The sequence below is a fragment of the Thalia democratica genome, chromosome 4 (assembly GCF_965202585.1).
Source record: "Thalia democratica chromosome 4, ktThaDemo2.hap1.1, whole genome shotgun sequence".
In the NCBI taxonomy this organism is placed as follows: domain Eukaryota; kingdom Metazoa; phylum Chordata; class Thaliacea; order Salpida; family Salpidae; genus Thalia; species Thalia democratica.
In genome coordinates, this window is record NC_139168.1 from 63190874 (window position 1) to 63209956 (window position 19083).

The 19083-nt window shown below is 28.3% G+C and overlaps 3 protein-coding genes across 3 annotated transcripts; all 3 read left to right on the plus strand.

Moving 5' to 3' along the window:
- Window positions 1-10646: 10646 nt before the first annotated feature.
- Window positions 10647-11427, plus strand: LOC145834383 (uncharacterized). Its single transcript, XM_082941800.1, has one exon. The coding sequence runs from the start codon at window positions 10662-10664 to the stop codon at window positions 11007-11009; it is 348 nt and encodes a 115-aa protein (XP_082797926.1). The 5' UTR covers window positions 10647-10661; the 3' UTR covers window positions 11010-11427.
- Window positions 11428-11785: 358 nt separating this feature from the next.
- Window positions 11786-13364, plus strand: LOC145834504 (uncharacterized). The gene has a single exon (XM_082941949.1). It carries the CDS (start codon window positions 11804-11806, stop codon window positions 13019-13021), a length of 1218 nt encoding a protein of 405 aa, XP_082798075.1. The 5' UTR covers window positions 11786-11803; the 3' UTR covers window positions 13022-13364.
- A 692-nt stretch (window positions 13365-14056) lies between these two features.
- LOC145834803 (uncharacterized) lies at window positions 14057-18707 on the plus strand. Its single transcript, XM_082942314.1, has 6 exons — window positions 14057-14319; window positions 14622-14807; window positions 15257-15357; window positions 16416-16550; window positions 17231-17326; window positions 17705-18707. The coding sequence occupies exons 1-6, from the start codon at window positions 14070-14072 to the stop codon at window positions 17903-17905; spliced, it is 969 nt and encodes a 322-aa protein (XP_082798440.1). The 5' UTR covers window positions 14057-14069; the 3' UTR covers window positions 17906-18707.
- The last annotated feature ends 376 nt before the right edge of the window (window positions 18708-19083 follow it).

The following is a 19083-nucleotide window of genomic DNA, read 5'->3' on the forward strand; positions in this document are numbered from 1 at the left end:
TATCTTAAAATAATAGTTCATGGTCATGAATGATATTAGTTAGGTATCTTATTTTGTTTTAATTATTAGTAAAACGGTTTTAATAGAAAGTTTGTTTATTTTAGTGGTTTAACTTTATTTATTTAAGTTTTAGATAAGTAATTTTTATTTAAATAGTAACATATATACTGTTCAAGTTATCAAAATTACAAACTTAGTTTTGTTGTTGAACTCTAGTTTAAAATAAACACAAAATTTTACAGTGAGATTTTTTTTTATAACACGATATAGTTTTGCATTTAGTTAAAATATTAAAAGAAGTTGAAAGGTCAGCAGAAATTGCAGTTTTCCATCTTTGCTCTAAACAGCTTGTCTTCATTTTTATCTGTAAATAATTTTAGTTTATTTGTATTTAATAAAAGTTCTAAAAACACCGCAGATAAATAGTAAGTTTTCGTGAATTTTTTAAACTTTGTAGTAAATAAAATTGATTTACATACATAATATAAAAACTCAAACTTTTTTAAAATTCATTAAAAACTTAGTGCTTTGCTTACCTTACGCCGGGGCCGGGGCATACGTTAAGCTGATGCGTACTTCGTAAATGTCTTATCGATGTTTGTGTTATAAGAACGTTCTTAATTTTAAAATGTGATTTTTTTTAATCTAAATTGTTTGTTTTTAATTGCTGAAATTTTTAGTGCTAAACTGTAATTTTAGAATCTAAAATTAGGGTTCAGTTTAGATTTAGAGCTTTTTAATATCAAAGTAAAAACATTGATATCATACTAGGTAATTACCCTGTTTTTTGACTCAAAGAGTCCAACCCAAGTTAGTCAAGGTAAACTTTAAATTTGATAAATTTGTTGAAATCCTGAAATTTTGAACAAAAATCACTAAAAAAACTATGAAAAACAAACAATTTATACTGTAGAATAGCATTATTTAAATTAGATTTTAAAAATCTGTTGTATACAATTTTTAAGGTCTACAATTTATTTTTTGTAATAAACACACTTATAGTACTGTTACAGTATCTTTTTAAAGTTTTTATACTGTTTAAGACAGTTTTTGGTTATACGCACGAATCGGGGCACACGATATTCAACAATATTTAAAGGAACTTTTTCTTATTTTTTATTGATATTCAATACATATTTACTACCAGGTCCAAATATCCTTTTTTTAAAGCAAAGACATCGGTAAGGTACGCACTTTGAGAGGTACGCACCCAAGTAAAGTACGCACTATTTTTTTTTATTTAGAACTAAATATTTATAAACTTTTTATAGGTGTTATCAGAGAAGAAGACAAGCTTTTTAAAGCAAAGAAAGAAAACTGTAACTACTAATGACATTTCAACTTCGCTTGACATTTTTATTTAAACTTTATCGTCTGACAAATAAAATATATGTAAAAAATGTACTTGACTAAAACCAAAAAAAATAACAGTTAGATTTAAATTAAGTTTTTTTTAAACCAAGTTTAATTAAACTTGTACAAGAACTGTTTTATATAAAAAAAAACTAGTTGTATTTATCAGTATATAAAATTACGAATGCAACTATTTCAACTTTCAACTAGAAAAAAAAACTAGAAATGAAAAACCTTTTTTAATAATTAAACAACTTGTATTTAACTTGCAAATTTTATTCATCAATTTTTGTCACGAAAAAAACTTGATCATAGCGGCACAAGATTTAACTAAACAACTATAATACAAAAACTAATCTAATAATTAAACACATGCTTAATTAACAAAAGTATATTTTAAATTAACACAAAATGAGTTTAATTAATGTTTTTCGTTTTTACACAATTAAGGTTTTATATTTTTAACCACTGAATCGTAAAACAAGTGATATTAATTAATAATGAAAACAATATATAGCATAAGTTGTTTAGAACTATGTTTGAGCTATTCTTTTTAATGTTACAGTCTAAATCAAAAAATGTCAAGGAAATTTTCTTACAATGCCAAAATCTGGATTTTTGTGAGCTTAGAGACCAGTTCAAGTTAACATAAAGTTTTGATAATGCCATTTTAATTTTAAACCACGATTAAGCCCAATTAATGCTCTATGAGAATAACTTATTTTTTTAATATGAAACTCCACTTAAAATTATTAAAAAGTGTAAAAGTAAACGAGTATAGAATATATTTAATCGAATTAAACAGATAAATCTACTTAAAGGTAATGATATTAACTTAAGTGATAATTTAAATATTTGTTCTAAACCAGTAACATTAAGTTTAGCTTAGTCAACTGTACATCTGTATCAAGACTCCCGTCGGGGCAAACATACTCAATCAGACAATATATACAATTATTTTGGCACGACTGTTTTTTTAAACTTTTTTATTTTATTTTAATTTTGTTAGAAAAGTTACAATTTTCGAAGTAAATATACTATTAAGAATTTTAATCTTACTTACTTTTTTTTTTGGTTGAGTTATTTCTTGAAGATATAAAAAAAACTTATATTATTAAATCGCAATAGGTTGTATAAGCATGTTGTGTACGACTCGATAAGCAAAAGTTTTGATCTTTCATGAGGTCTTTAAACCAAGTTTTTTTAGCGTTTTATATCGTTTGATCAAAATATTATTAAGTATAAATTTCGCCGAATTTATAAGCTTAATAAAAAACTAACAAACAATCTATAATAAACCGCTCTTAGTTTATACTAAAAAGAACTATTATTTGTATTAAAAACTTAGCCTTGAAAATATCTTAACTTTTACCTTTTTTGTTTAAAAACAGCCGCTACTCATGACTCATACTTGATTTTGAAACTAAATTTTTTTTTAAGCGTTACTACTGCATTGTATGACTGACTTGACTTCAGCAAAACATAATATTTGTTCTAATGTAGTTAAAATTGCTATAAAACATAAATAGTTGCATAAACTCTTATTCAGAAATCTACTTTTTCATTCTTTAAACATGTTTAAGTATAAAACTAATTATGCTGTTTTTATATCAACGCTTTTTATTACTTACAAAAAACATTTCAACAATACTAACGACTTAACTATAAAGAAATATTTTAAAATGAACAATAAAGAAAAAATTTAGAACTTTTAACTAATTGCTTTAAATTAAATACTAAAAACATCACTAAACTAGCACTTAACTAATAATTCAACTACATAACGAATTATAAACAAAAATATACAAGCATATTACATTTAGTTAGTTGAAAAATTATTCTTCCTTTTCTTCGTACGGGAATGACTTACCGCACTCGATTAACAAGTAGTGAAACTTGTTTATTTTGTGCTTTTTCATAAACAAGTATCTCATAACATTTTGCTCTATTTTTAACCCTTTGCCGCGACCACTTATGTGGTCCTTCAGATCGCCCCAAAATCTTTCAACCGTTTGGGTATGAACCCAACGGTTGGAAGGATTAACGAAGCTTACACTGTGGTTTACTGTATAGTGACAGTAATCCATCGACGCCCCGTTGGCGTCAACAAGATTACTTATGTTGTTATAGGCGGGCCAGCAGTCACTCATTATTATTGACCCTCGTCTTATATGTTTTTTATGAGGGGCTCGAGGTTTGGCATGTTTCGGCTACCGCCAAGCCCGAGAGACACACAAAACCTTCGGCCCGTGTGTCTCTCGATGCCCCCAAACGCCCACATATGTTCCCTTACTACATCTCTTCCAACATGGTACTTGGCTTTAGAGGTAAGGTGGGTTTCGTCAATTTCGACGACCACACCTACCCCTCCAATAACTTGTTGGTCTTCGATTGCATCTACACATACCTTAAAATTATGAACCATATTTAACTTATTGGTGTTAGTATTGCAATACATGATGTTTTGTAATTTTTAGGAAAATTTGTTGATAGTTTTAGGAAAACATAAATAAAACATTTAACAATAACAGTCTTATACATACGTATATAAATCGGGTACGGGTCTAAATTGCACTAAGACGAAATTGCACGAGGGCAAAAACATTATTAAAAAACAAAAAGGTTATCAACCGAGGGAAGGTTTAGGGGAAACATTGATAAATAAAACCCGTGCAAAAATGTCTGCGTGCAATATATTGCTTTGTATTGCAATTTATGCTATATATTGTTTTCATTATTAATTAATATCACTTGTTTTACGATTCAGTGGTTGAAAATATAAAACTTTAATTGTGTAAAAACGAAAAACATTAATTAAACTCATTTTGTGTTAATTTAAAACATACTTTTGTTAATTAAGCATGTATTTAATTATTAGATTAGTTTTTGTAATATAGTTGTTTAGTTAAATCTTGTGCCGCTATGATCAAGTTTTTTTCGTGACAAAAATTGATGAATGAAATTTGCAAGTTAAATACAAGTTGTTTAATTATTAAAAAAGGTTTTTCATTTCTTTGAAATAGTTGCATTCGTAATTTTATATACTGATAAATACAACTAGTTTTTTTTTATATAAAAAAGTTCTTGTACAAGTTTAATTAAACTTGGTTTAAAAAAAACTTAATTTAAATCTAACTGTTATTTTTTTTGGTTTTAGTCAAGTACATTTTTTACATATATTTTATTTGTCAGACGATAAAGTTTAAATAAAAATGTCAAGCGAAGTTGAAATGTCATTAGTAGTTACAGTTTTCTTTCTTTGCTTTAAAAAGCTTGTCTTCTTCTCTGATAACACCTATAAAAAGTTTATAAATATTTAATTTAAAAAAAAAAATAGTGCGTACTTTACTTGGGTGCGTACCTCTCAAAGTGCGTACCTTACCGATGTCTTTGCTTTAAAAAAAGGATATTTGGACCTGGTAGTAAATATATATTGAATATCAATAAAAAATAGAAAAAAAGTTCCTTTAAATTTTGTTGAATATAGTGTGCCCGATTCGTGCATAAAACCCAGTTTTTACCTTATAGTTAGTTTTCTATTAAACATGGACAAAATACTTGTACTTTCAAAACCTGGAGACAGTTTTCTAAAAGTCTTTTTAAATTCTGTCTATTAAATTTTCAGTTAACCTTTTAAAGGCTGCTAATCCTGTACTTAGCTTAACATTGAAAGATAGAACAATGTTGATAATATATAAGTTATAAGAATATTTTTTACATAAAATTTATTTATGTAAACAAAACTACACAATATACGTTTAAAGATGAAACAAACAAAAAATATTGGAAAAAAAAACTCAGGCTAGTTTATAGTCACTCTGGCTAGTTTTTTTCTGCCACTAACAGTAGCAAGTAGCAACTACTATGTTTGAAAGCAAAATAAATCATTTGCAATGCTTAAAAACTTTTAAGATATTATTGTTAATTAAATGAAAAAAAAAAGCACTCAAAAAGCTTGCTATTCAAAATTTTTCAGTTATTGAGTCATACACCACAGATACAGTTTAATTTCTTGTTCAGGATAGATTTACTTACTTGTTTTGATAAAATTTTAAGGGCATAGAGGGTCTGACATTTTTTTTACCACAAATAACATTATATCTTATATAAAAGCTTGAAGTACAATCTACAAGCCAGTTTTAATAGAACTAAAGAATCTTATTTAATTTTTGAGATATTGTTATTTCTATAAAAAGTTTCTGATACAAACGTACGGAATGCCAAATTTTCGGATCAATTTTCTTAGAAATTAAAAAAATTACTAACTCTATTTTCTTCATTTTTTGAGCTAGAGACCTCAAACTTTCAGGAAATTTTTCTTTTATATTTTAACAGACTTAAAATGTTGGAATTTAAAAAATACTTAAAAATAAGAATTTAAGATAATAAAAACAAAAAAAATTGGTAGTTTTTTTTTAATAAAAACTTTATCTTACAAAATAAAAATAATCCTCCATTAAATCTATTTAAAATTTAAAGATACACCTTCTGTGAAAATTTGAGAAGATTGCTTAAAAAATGAAGGAGGAGATAGATTTTTAGTAAAATGTTTTTTTTTTGTGTTTTTTAGTTTGTGCCTTCCATTTGGAACCTATAGAGGTCACCAACTTTGATCCCTCATATTTCATATAATACTTTGAATTTTATCTAGCAGTAAATATGTCTGATAGCTCAGATAAAACTCTATAAAATAAGATCAACTTGTAAAAATTAAGGTGGACCCCCTTATGCCCTTAAAGCTCTTAATTTAGGGTTGCCAAAAAACGTTGAATCCTGGAAAAAACTGGATTTTGACATATTAGGCTAAAAAAACCTGGAGTTTGAGAAATTTGAAAAAAAACTGGAATTTTTACCAAAAATAACTAAAAAACCTGAAATTTTGAATAAAAATCACCAAAAAAAACTGGAAAAACCTTAAATTTTAAACAAATTTTAAATGTTAAGTAGTAAAATTACAATTTGACACTAAAATTCTACCATATAGACAAAATTTTTTGTCATCATCAAAGTTTTTTTTTAATATAAAACACATAAAAGATGCTTAAGATAACCTTTAATATCCTTATACTATTTAGCACAGTATTTTACCTAAAAAACTTAAAATAGACCCTAAAACATGTAATTTTGAAAACATAGAGTAAATTTGCCAACCCTGAGTTATAACTTTTAGTATCATTTCTTTTGACAACAAGTCTTTGAGGAAAACAATAATTGAGTCACATTTAAAAGATCACTTTTTTGAGTTATTTAACTTAACAGTGTGCCACACACTCAGGGAACTCAGGAAAACTCAAGGAATTTTCAAATTGTAGAAAATCAAATCTCAAGGAGACTCAAGGAAACTCAGGATTTTTTCTAAAAGTTAGGGCAGTTTTGAATTTTTCTAAAAATTTCAGTGAAGTTTTAAGATTTTTAAAAAATCTCCAGGAATTTTTATTTAAGATCTAGAATGAGATTTATTTAATCCAGTTTCAGTATTTTGTTCAAAAAAATTAATTTTATTTGTTTTTTAGTGCTTATATAGAAATATTTTAGCCTTGCAGCTAGTTCATTAATAATCTTTAACAGCTACAGCTTCTTGGATAGCTTTAGAATTTTTTTTTAATTAGAAAAAAATTCAGGGAAGTTTTTGGTCAATCAGGAAAGAAATTTTGACTCAAAGATTGGCAACCCTGATTTAATCAAAAATGATACTTACAGCATATAAGTCCTTCCTTACTAAATAACAGTACTAAACAACTAATTTTAAAAGATGTTTGTATTTGTTTGTTTTAAAATTTGGTATAGCTAATAGTTGATGAACATTTAAAATAAGAAGAATTCTAAACAAAGTTTAAGAGTACACAGGGTTGCCACTTTACCTGGAAAAACCTGGATTTCGCCAATTTAGGCAAAAATTACCTGGAAAAACCTGGAATTTGAGAAATTTTGAAATAAATCTGGAAAAACCTGGAATTTTTAATAATTTTAACATTTTCAGTAGTAAAATTTTGATTTGAAACAAAAAATCTATCATATAAATAAGATTTTTTTGTCATCATCAAAAAATTTTTTAATAAAAAACATTTTAAAAGTAACTTTACAGTATCTTTTCTATGTTTTTAAACTATTTAACACAGTTTCTTGAATAGAAATTAGCTTAAATAGACCCAAAATTGTGTACTTTTAAAAACCTGGAAGATATTTGGAAAACCTCTAAAAATTAAAAAAAAACCAGTGGCAACCATGAGTAAATAACACATAAAATAAAAACTTGATGATATTATAATGCTCATAGTGACGTAGTTTACTTAAAGTAGTTATTCTTATTTATTAATTTTACCTTCTACTTGGTGTTTTAAATTCCAAAAAATCTTAAAAATATATTTTCAAATGCAAAACAATCTTTTTAAGTAAACATTTTAAACAACTACCTGTCTTTGTTATGTAAACTTATGTATAAGAAAATGTCATGTGATAAAGTTGTTAAATAGTTTTCTTGTTATATGTTGCTTCAATATAAATTCTTGTTACTAAGGTTGCCACACATTTAGGACAACTCAGACTGTTATGTACTTTATTGAAAACTTCAAAGTGACTCAGAGTAGTTTTAATTTTAATGAAAAACTGAAGTTTGTTTGATTTTTTTTTGCAAAAATTTAGATACTTTTTTCTTAAACATCAAGCTTTTTTTGGGTTTAAATCTTTTTAATTCTTAGAAATTGTATTTCTTTAAGGTGGTTATGTTGTTTTAGTGTATTTACATATATAAGCTTGATTATGGTATTTTTTAGTTTTTGATTCATTTACATTTCTTTCATTTTAAGTAAATTCAGGATAGCTGAATGAAACTAGGGCAGGAGGCTTGTTTGATGGAGTTGTATTTACTGAACACATTTAAACATATGATTCAGATGTTTATGGCTCCATCAAAAATAATTTAAAAACAAAAAAAAATTGCAAAAAAATATGTTGCACCCTAAAAATTATTCATTTCTAATTTTTTGAATTAAATAGTTATGAACTTACTTCTACATTTCCTAGATTTGTAATTTATGCTTTAAATGAAAGCTTATGAAAGCTTATACTTTAAGACATATATATAAAGAAATTTCAACAGTTTTTGATTAATACAACATCATAATCACAAAAAATATGCAAATTTGTCTGAAAAATGGTTCTTTTTAAAAAATTTAAAAGCATAGCTGGTTGTTTAATCTAGTTGAAAATTTTATTGTAAAATAAAAATTTGTAGGTATACATACATACCTTTAAAATTAAGGTGATGCAGTATGTATAATTACCAGGATATTTGATGTCATAGTTTACTAGCTTTAAAAAAAAAAAACGCCAAACAATTATTCAATTTGCATTACAGTAAAATAACAAAATGTTAAAGAGATAAAATTTATTCGATGCAAGATAGTCATGTATGACAATTAAACATTAATTTAATGATTTCAGAATAAAAACTATATAAAGAAAAAAAAATATTTTGAAATAAAACAAATATTGCACTGTATTGTTTAGTATTAACACTTGATTACTGCAAAAAGGTTGATACTCAAAAAAATACTATAAAGTAACTGTTACATGGTTGCTGAAATCTAATTGACTATTGGTTTGAAATAATTAGGTAAACATAATACCCATAAATATACAAAAAACTATCATTTAAGTGTCTTTAAAAGACACCTGTTCTACTAATAATACTTATTAGATATGATTTTTTATTGAAAAGTAAAATATCTTTCATTAGAAACTTTCCATTCCCCATTAATTTTACAATAAAGAATAGATTTTAAATGCAAGTTCAGCAAACCACGTTTAGGTGGGTGTTTCCACTTCCTATTTCTTCCATCTTGAACTTTCTCTAATTATGACGTCATGATGCATCAAAAGCAGTTAAAATGTATTGTAAGGTATAAATTTCAAGTCTAGGATATGTATAACTAACTTTATTACTATTCAAGTTGAAAAATAAAATAATATGTGGTTTTTTGGGTGCATACTTTTTTTTGCATTTTTTTTTGTTTTCAAATTCATTTTGATGGAGCCAAAATACATCTGAATCATATGTTTAAATGTCAATTTTAAAATGTGACTAAAAAATGTGCTGTAATCCCTACCCTTAAACTCAGACAAGTTTTTGGTCACTCAGACTGGCTTTTTTGCATCAAAAATGGCAAACCTGTTGTTACATTAAGTTTTTACTTAATAAAATCGATATTGAAGCTTAAGAATTTGTCTATTATGTTAGTTAAAATTTAAAAAAATTAATGTATATGTAAACATAAATTTTATTAATTTTTATACAAGATTACAATTTTTGTTTTAAAAGATCAATTAAAAAAAGAAAGTTAAGCAGTAAGAGCTTAAGGGTACATAGTCTAGAAAATATTTACTAAAAAATTTAAGTACAAAATCATAATATATTTTTACAAAACATGTAAAGTTGTAAAGAATTAAAGCTTTGATTAAATAAAATAGTTAATTTTCATAAATTCAAACAGAGGCAACCTTTTTGATCTTCATTGGTTTAGTTTAGTTTCTGTTATCTTTCATAGATTTAAAATATTTTTCATCAAAAACATTTTTATTTTATGAATAACTTGCTTGATTTTATATATGCAACTTATTAGTTTTTGTAAAAACAAATTTATTGTATTTAAAAGGGTTGCTACACATTCAGGCTACTAAGGCTATGTCTAGCTAGTTCAAACTTTTATAAAAGTTTGGGCTAAGTTAGAAATTTACTTAAATCTTAGGCTGGTTTTTTGACATATAATCTATTTTATTATTAAGAATTCTATTTTTATTAATAAACTGCTTTGTTTCATCTTTTTATAAGCCTAACTGGGCGCAGATTATTAAGGGTTCAGAGAAAACTTCATTCTAAAGTTGCAAAGTTTTATGTACCAACCCTATCAAGTATTTAAGCTTTAAAGTATTTATATTTTTGAATTTTGGGCCTACAAAAACTTTTTTTTTATAAACTAAGTATCACTTGTTTTTGCTTAAATAGTTTTATACTTGTTTTACACCATTGTCTTTTACAACATTTTTACCTTTTTAGCCAAGAACAAATTATCATTTTTAAGTGTTTAAGAAAGTTACAGTATTAATAAAAATAACTTAATAAAAGACTAAAGTTATCTAATATTCTCTTGAGTCTGTGCTTAAATTTTTTAGAAAATTCTAAACTGTTATTGTTTAATAGTTTTCAATAAGACAAATTAAAAGAGAAATTATGTTAGATATTGTATGCTTCAGTCAAAACTGACTAAAATATTCAATTGTAAAATTTCAGGTACCTTACTATTTTAAATATGTCTGCAACTAGAACTGTTGTGGAGCAAGTTTCGTCCAATCAGGATGAAGAAAACCGTCAAGAACCAAGCCAACAGCCTCAAACAACCAATCAGACGCTTACAATGCCGAGGAGAGGGCTGACATGGGCGGCTGACGTTGTTGACAATGAGGGGCTGGGCCGAAAGTCCTCCAAGTGCTGCTGCATCTATCACAAGCCCAAGCAAATTGGAGAGAGTTCTTCCGATGAGACCTCCAGCTCGGATGATTCGGACACCAACGCTTATGAGAAGCAGAAAAAGAAGAAGATCAAGAAGAAGAAGAAGCACGTGCACAAGGAAGGGGAGAAGTGTGGAAGTGAAAAATAACTTTAAAATGTGACTTGTGTTTACAACAGTTTTGTCTTATTTTTAATAAACTCTTCTAACAACGTTGATAAATGTTCTTTAGTTATACGTTTATTTATAATTATTACTTCACTGTAATTGTGAAAGTGATACTTAGTACTAGAGTTTTTAATGAATGTATGTTAAATGAGTACAGAATTTTCTTGTTTTGATTTCAAAATACATTAGGTTTATGGGGTTTTTTCACCTGCCCACTAAATTATAATTATTTTCATTCTAAAACATTACATTATATTGAGGCTTAAAAATGTTTCATGTGTACTACAATATACCCTGAATTTTAAATAGTAATTAACTTTTTTGTTTTAAGATACTTTCTTAGAAAACTAGCATGTTTTTTAATTCTTACTTCAAAAAAAAAATTAGCTTACAACTTTAAAAGCACAAATATCTTTGAAGAATACTTAAAAGCAGTAATTTGTTTCTAACAATTTCATGTTGTTCTAATTGTTACTTGAAAATTTTAATATAAATGTGTTTCTACTAGAAATTATTCTTTTATAATCGAAATAAATGTTTAATTTTGGATTAGTTTTTTTTAACTTTCCATCTAATTTGATTATACATCAGTTTTTCTGATAAGTTTTTCTTTATATACAAATAATAAATTTCTTTCTTCATAAAAAAATTATCATATAAAGTCAATTAGAGTATTGTAAGTAGTATACTTAAAAATCTTATTAATAATTTAAATAAATGATAAGCTTTTCATAATAAATATTTTGATAATAGATTTTTACTGAGCTTTTGCCAGTATGATTTTGAACAACCTAATGACAAAAAAAGCACAGTTTTGCCAGTTAACAATAAAAATGGCAAACCAGTCCAAAAATTTGATAGCAAGTTGCCGCAAACTACATTCAAACCACTTCAAAGAAGAAAGTGAACACAATCAAGAGTTGGTTGTCAAGCCAAAACAAAACAGCTTGCAAAAGTCCAGCAACTCAAAACCGGACTTCCCTGAAGTGATCAAAGAGTACCAAGTGACAAAAACGTTTTCGGAGCTGATGTCCACCTCCAGTGTGTTGAAAGGAGTTGGCAGACTGTGCAGGGTTGCGCTGGACCCAGAGCAAATAGACAACTTGTGGGAGAGCTCGGTGGAGAAGCGGCAGAAAAAGATCAACGAGTTCAATCTCTACCTGGAAGAAGTGAAAGACAAAGCTCCCAGTTTTCTTTCACCCAAAGACCAGGCCAACATCCAGGATAGCCCCTACGAGCTCGGAGTTGCCAAACTTGTCCTGAAGCTGGGCGGAGCAATAAAGCTTGTTGGCGCCGATCGCTGGGTGGACGACTTCAACAAGTTCAGGGTGAGGAGCCGCAGAGACACCAAGAGGTTTGGGACCCACAAAGTGGACGCCCTTGACTTCAGGGGCACCTGCTTGAACTACGAAGGCATCAGGTTCCTGGACAAGCTCGCCTACATCAGGTACTTGAACGTTGGCGACTGCAAGGAGTTTGATGACTTCTGCCTGGCCAGACTGAACCACATTTGTGAGTCCATAGAATACCTGGACGTGAGCGGGACGAAAATAACAGCGGAGGGCCTCTCCTACCTGAGGCTCTTCTCCAACCTAAAGTGGGTCAACCTGAGCAGGACTAACAAGGGCATCTACGACATCATCCCCTACATCCTGGAAATCCTGCCCCACAACTGCGTAGTTGTTGTTGACGACGAGCGCCCGGCTCTCAGCTACGGCACCCAGATACCCTACCTGCACCCCAGCAACCCGGACAGGGACTGGGTGTTTGAGGAGGACCCGGGGGTTGGTGACCTGGTTTTGTTTGAGGAGAGGTACGGGAGCGAGGTGTTCAACCCTGCGGACGTGAGCCACGTGCATCAGCTGTGGAAGACGCCGGAGGTGAGCGGCATGCGGCAGATGATGATGAGGAAGACGAAAGTTCCTGCGAAAAGTTTAAAGCACACCGTGATGAAGCATGTCAAAGAAGCTGAAAAGCTGCCTCCCTTGTTTTGATTTTTGTTTTTTTTAGAGTTTGATTATTAGGTTAATTTTTAAAGTGACTCTTGTAATGAATGTCAATAAATTGTTCTAGTTTTATAAAAAAACAACCAATTTGCTTAGTAAAAGATCTTTAAGTTAGTTAAGTTATGTAATTGTTTTAATATTTAAAACACTTTTGGCTCTAAAGTATTTGAAAACAAGTTTTGAGAGTTTTACTTATAGAAAACTTCGAGGCTATTTAAAACTCTATTTCTTAAAAAAGCTAAACATTTTATAATTGTTTAATATTTTTAATACATTAAGCTTTTTAAATTAAAGTCTGTAAGAATTTAAGTATTACTGGTAAAAATAAAGATTCAGTCCTATAGATATTTTAATAACTACGTTTTTAACATCTTATGATATAATATAAACATGTTTTTCTTAGTTTAAAAGAAAACAATCCAACTTTTTATGCAACTATTTATATCTTATATATTTATTTTTATAATGTTTCTAAAGTCTTTACATATTGATGTAATCTATTTAACAATGATCTAAAACATTATTTTACAGTCATGTTAGGCAATTCAAAATTACTGAACAGAACTATATTTGCAACTTAATATTATTAATAAGCTGTACTTTTATGCCTCTTAAATTATTTGATTTAAACATTTTTAGTACTTTTACATATGCCCTTGTTGTATATACTTTTATCTTACTAAAAAGTTGTATTTTATAATAGTTTTTATAATTTATTTGTTTATATAATTTAGAAAATTCGGTTTTTCTAGTTTCAAAACCACTATTTTAAAATTAATAAAAATAATCTCTATTTAATACTAACAAATTTTAATAAATGAAATAGATAATTTTTTTATAGTCTTTTAAGAGTTGATGTTTTTATTAGTATATAAATCGTTCTCACAAAAATGCTGATTACTAGAATGTTTATAATTTAAAAAAATCTATTAATTTTTTTAAATATTTTAAAACTTTTAATGCCCAACAAAAATCAATTAAAAAATATTTAAAAACAGTAAAAAAAACTTCATACAGATAAAAAAGCAAGTTTAAAATGCTCGGGAGGTTACTGGGAAGTTGCATCAACCGAACAGTCGTCCCAATAAAGTCTTGCGGGTGTACCGCGCTACCCAAGAAACATTGTAACGACCACTTCAAACGATTTCTGTCGATAAAAAAGCACCCGCACCACCCGCAACCCATAGACGTGTCGACGGCTCACAGGCTGCACAAATTGCTGAGGAAGCAGTCGTTGAGAAATAAAGTTTTGCTCGGCGCATTTACTGGACTGGTGACCGGCACAGGTTTGTAAAGTTTGATCGTATTTGAAAAGTTGACAAGTCAACTTTTAATTGGGTAAGAAACAGAACTATAATCATAGAATTGTTTAGTAAAGTATTTGATTATTTGAGCGACTTGTGTTTTATGATTAACTCTTTAATATACATTATTATATTTTGTTGTGCTGTCACCATTTCTCACGCTACGTTTACATCTAACTTACAATTTCACACTGGCTACTATCTTGCAGATCAGGCTTCTTTTTTTGTCTTTAAAACTCATAATTAATACATTTCATTTTGATATGCAACATCAATTCACACAGGCTGCTACCTGTACTTCTTCAAGGAGGAGGTGCAGGGGGTGGTGGCCGACACGGTGTCGCAGGTGGCCACCAAGTCGCTCGGCGACGACGAGCTGCGGACGAGCGCCGCCATGCACACCAAGAAGCTGCTCACGGACCTGCTGAACGACGGCGACGTGCAGGAGCGAGCGGAGAGCTTCGTGAAACGTTTGTTGTTGTTAAAATAAATAGCAGGTTTTTAGTGTTGTTTGTCTGTCGAACGTTTCAAGTTGAGGTGTTACTTCTGCATATTTTTTGGGGTTTTTAAGGAAAAATTTTGTTGGTCTTTTTTTTTTTGGTTTTTAACTGTAAGTATGTATAAAAGAGCACACAAGTTTTTGTTTTGAAAGTTTTAGGTTTTTGTATTGTTTATGCATACTATTTATGGTTTTGTATGTTAAAGTTTTTTTTTTTTTTTCTAAATTAAGTACTTTAAAAAATATGTTTTGTATGAAATTGTTTCTTATAATTTGATTTAATTCTAGTATTTAGTCAGATTTTCTTAATTATAATTACATTTTATTGCATTAAATCATCTTATGTGTATAAAAACTACTTGTTTATGTCAATTATACATTGTTTTACATTTAATTTCAACAACTTTTATCAACTTCAAGGTGTGATTGAACAAGAAAGTACGAGAGAAGCAACTAAGAGCTTGTTGATAAGCGTTGTCGAAAGTGAACATTTCTACAATATTGTTGCTGAAAAATTGAAGGTAATAACATTTTGCATATTACTAAAGGTCAAGTTTATAATTTATTTTTTTTCAGTCTTCAGTGTTGTGCTTCAAAATTTAATTAGCATCTTATTATAAAGCTTAGTAATTTTTTAACTATTCATAGGTTATGTTTTACTATGATGTTGACTTAGAACACTTTTATTTCTTAAATTTACAAATTTCAAATACTTTTTGATATTTTTTTAATTTTTATTGAAGTGTATTTATTTGTTTTGAACAATCAATTAGGAAAAAAAGAAGTCAACTATATTTAACAGTGTAAGTTTTGTACTCAAAATAAAAACTTTTTGATATTGTTTTAAAGAGTTTTCATAGAAAAGAGATTAACTGTAGACAAATAATTCTGGTGAAGTTTTTTAAATTGATTTATTTCATCATTTAAGAAAATAAAAGCCGCATATATTATGACTGTAAGTTTTATTTTAAGTTCATAAAATAAGTTAGTGATAATAATTTTTCAAGTTCATAAGTAGTTTTTTAAAATATTTCTTTTAGATTTATTAAAAACACAACAAAAGCTTTATTTCAAAACCGGCTTAAGCTGATAAATATAGTGAGTTGATAGTTTTGCGTTTTCTTTTTTTATAAGTTTTAAATCATTATTTAGGAGCAATAAGTCAGAAGCTATAATACTCTGAAACTAATTAACGTTCGTTAAACATGAATACCTACGGTTTAAACATTTCAATACAGTTGATTTGCCAGAATAGTATAAAATACGTATTAAGGTGTTATAATCAACTCTGTTTTGAGTGCATACCGGTGTTAATAGTATAAACTACCTATGTTAACAAGTTTTAACTTTGATGTATCAGTAAAGAGAAGGGTTGTCAGAAATAAGGAATAAAGAATGAACGTTTGTATTAACTCAAAATGTCGGCTAATTTTTGGCTAGACACTCATGGCCACACTGGCAATTTTTGTAAAGGTTATGTCCTTTAACTACTAAAAAATCCGGATTTGATCAGAAATAATGTTTATAATTTTAATTTGTTTCTTGAAGTATACACTCCTAGCTTAATAAATGGAAACAGAACATAACGGTGGACATACTGCAAGCGGATTACACGAGAGAAATTGTTAAAAGCCAACTTCACAGCATATTTGCTTGCGAAAGCACCCAGAAAATTGTCGAAAGCTTGTTTCAAAACGTCCTCGAACAAGATCAGGTTTTGTTTTTTGTTTAGTTAATTTTAACCGTATGTTTTGTAACTGTTAAAAAATTTTATACTACAAATCTACAAAACTTTTGCTTTAACAGTTTACCACTCCGTTTCGTGTTTGTTACATTCTTAAGTTTTACATTAAAAAAAACACAACACTCAAACTATTTCAAAAACTCTATCAGTGTGATCATAAATATACAATAAATAAACTGCAACTTGTTTTAACGATTAAATAATATTAAAAAATAAATCAGTAAACTTGTAGTTTTTTCATTTGGTATTTAATCGAGAATATTGATTTTTACTTTTGAAATAAAATAAAAGTAAATAACCATAAATAAAACAAGTTGTACAGTAATCTTCCTTTATTATACCAACATATGTTTCTGTGTGTTAATGAATCAACACACTTCAACTGAGTTCTGTAAAAAAATAATTACTGTCATGAAAGAATAGAAGAATCGAATAGAGTAGGTGTATACATGTTTTAATTTTTCATACAAGACTTTTAAGGTATCCCGGGTGTGCGATTCGATAACCGAAAGGTTTTTCGTGCACCAGGTCCTAGAACAAACATTTTTTAGCGCTTTTTTTGTTGTCATTCAGTAGACTATGCTAATATTTCGTTATTATCATTTATTTCAAGGAATTAAATTCATTACTGTTAATAAACCAATCAAAAGGTGAAGGAGTTCAGCAGCAGGTTTGTGGAGGAAGTGGTCAGCAGCCAGCAAGTCGTGGACCGCGCGTCCAACCTTGCCACCGACATTACGTCCCAGGTAAATCTGAATAAACGAATGAATAACTCTTTTTTTTTTCATTAATTCACATCAGTCTTTATTAAAAAAGTTGAAACGCGTCAGCTGCAGATCCAAGGCGCTTATAGTTTGCTTATCTATTTTTCAAGTTTTAATCGAAAATATTTATTTTCAATATTTGAGTAAGACGGGTTTAGGTTGAGGGAATTGATCAAAAATTTTGGGTAAAAATGGCTAGTGATAGAGGTTTAGATGTTATAAGTATATTGCTGTGTTATTACTTGACCCCGTTTGCATCATATTTTATGAATGAAAATATTTCTAAAACCTTACAACTGCAGCTGACCCCATAAAATGCAAAACATTTGTAAATTATACAAACTAATCAACTAATCCCAGCTTCTCAACGACGAGGACATTAAGAAGCAAGCCGGGGACGCTCTGTGGTCCGCATTCAAGTACTCGGTCGTCCCCAAAAAAATCCCCTACTTTTCCAGCAAGCCCCAGGACGACCTGTCTCAGGAAGATGGCGGGAAAATTCCCCAAGACGAGAAAGTTTTTGAGACTGAGTTCGACAACCACTCGCTCGCGTTGGTTTGAGTTTCGATGATGGGACTTTTGTTTAATTTCCTAGGTTCTTATTCAAATTAATAAGAAAGATACTAAATATACTGAGTTGTTGTGTTCCGTTTTTGTTGTGTTTTTCAAAAGCCATAAGTTCAGGGTTGCCAAAAAACCTGAAATTTGAAAAAAAAAACACTTAAATTTTTAACATATATCACTAAAAAACTTGGAATTTTTACATGTAAAGTAATGAAATTTTGATTTGACACAAAAATCTGTTATATAGATAAAAACTTTTGTAATTATTTGATAATTTTTGGTTAAAAAACGCATTTGAAGTAGCTTAACATTATTTTTCAATAATTTATATACTAATTAAGACAGTTTATACCTTAAACTTAATTTTGTACTAAAAATAGACCCAAAAACATGTATTTTAGAAAACCTGGAAGAAATTTCTCTAAAACCTTTGGCAACCTTGTAAATTGCACATTTATGTATATTATATGTTTAAGTTTTATATAGGTTATTATTGTGATTTAAGCAATTATTTATATATAGTTTAAATTTTACGTTGCAAGCAGTTACCAGAATCATAGCAAAAAAAAAAAACACTAATTTTTGCTTGTTTTGTTTTTAAAGTTTTTGCAGTGGCATTAAAAAGCTGTTATTTATTTGTTTGTAAAGTTATTTATTTTGATCTAACTTATAAATTTTTTAACATATTTAATTGTTATATAAAAGCTTGGCTTGCTTTAAAACTTCATTTTAGTTCCAAAATATTGCTTTAGTGAAAGTTTGTTTTATTCATATAAATTGAGATTGTTGTGTTCAATGCTGTTGCTACGTACTTTGCTACTTATTTGTATTGGAATATGTATACATAGTTACCCGAAATTTATATTTACAATGTTTTTAAACTGTTTTTATGATACATATACAAATATATGAATATATAATATGCGTTTTAAAAGAAATGAATAAAGTATGCGTCAAACAAGTCCAAGTTTGCGCATTAATCTATTTTTAAATGTTATTTTAGATATTTTACTTTACAAAAAGTTTTAAATAGATTTTTTATAATAAAAAAGCGTATGCTGTGTTACATAAAGTTTTTTTTTTTTGAAAAGCTAAAAGTTGTATGATTTTTGTTAGTAAACATTTGATAAACTTAATAAGAATAAACAAATAAAGTATTTAAAAAGGTTAGCATA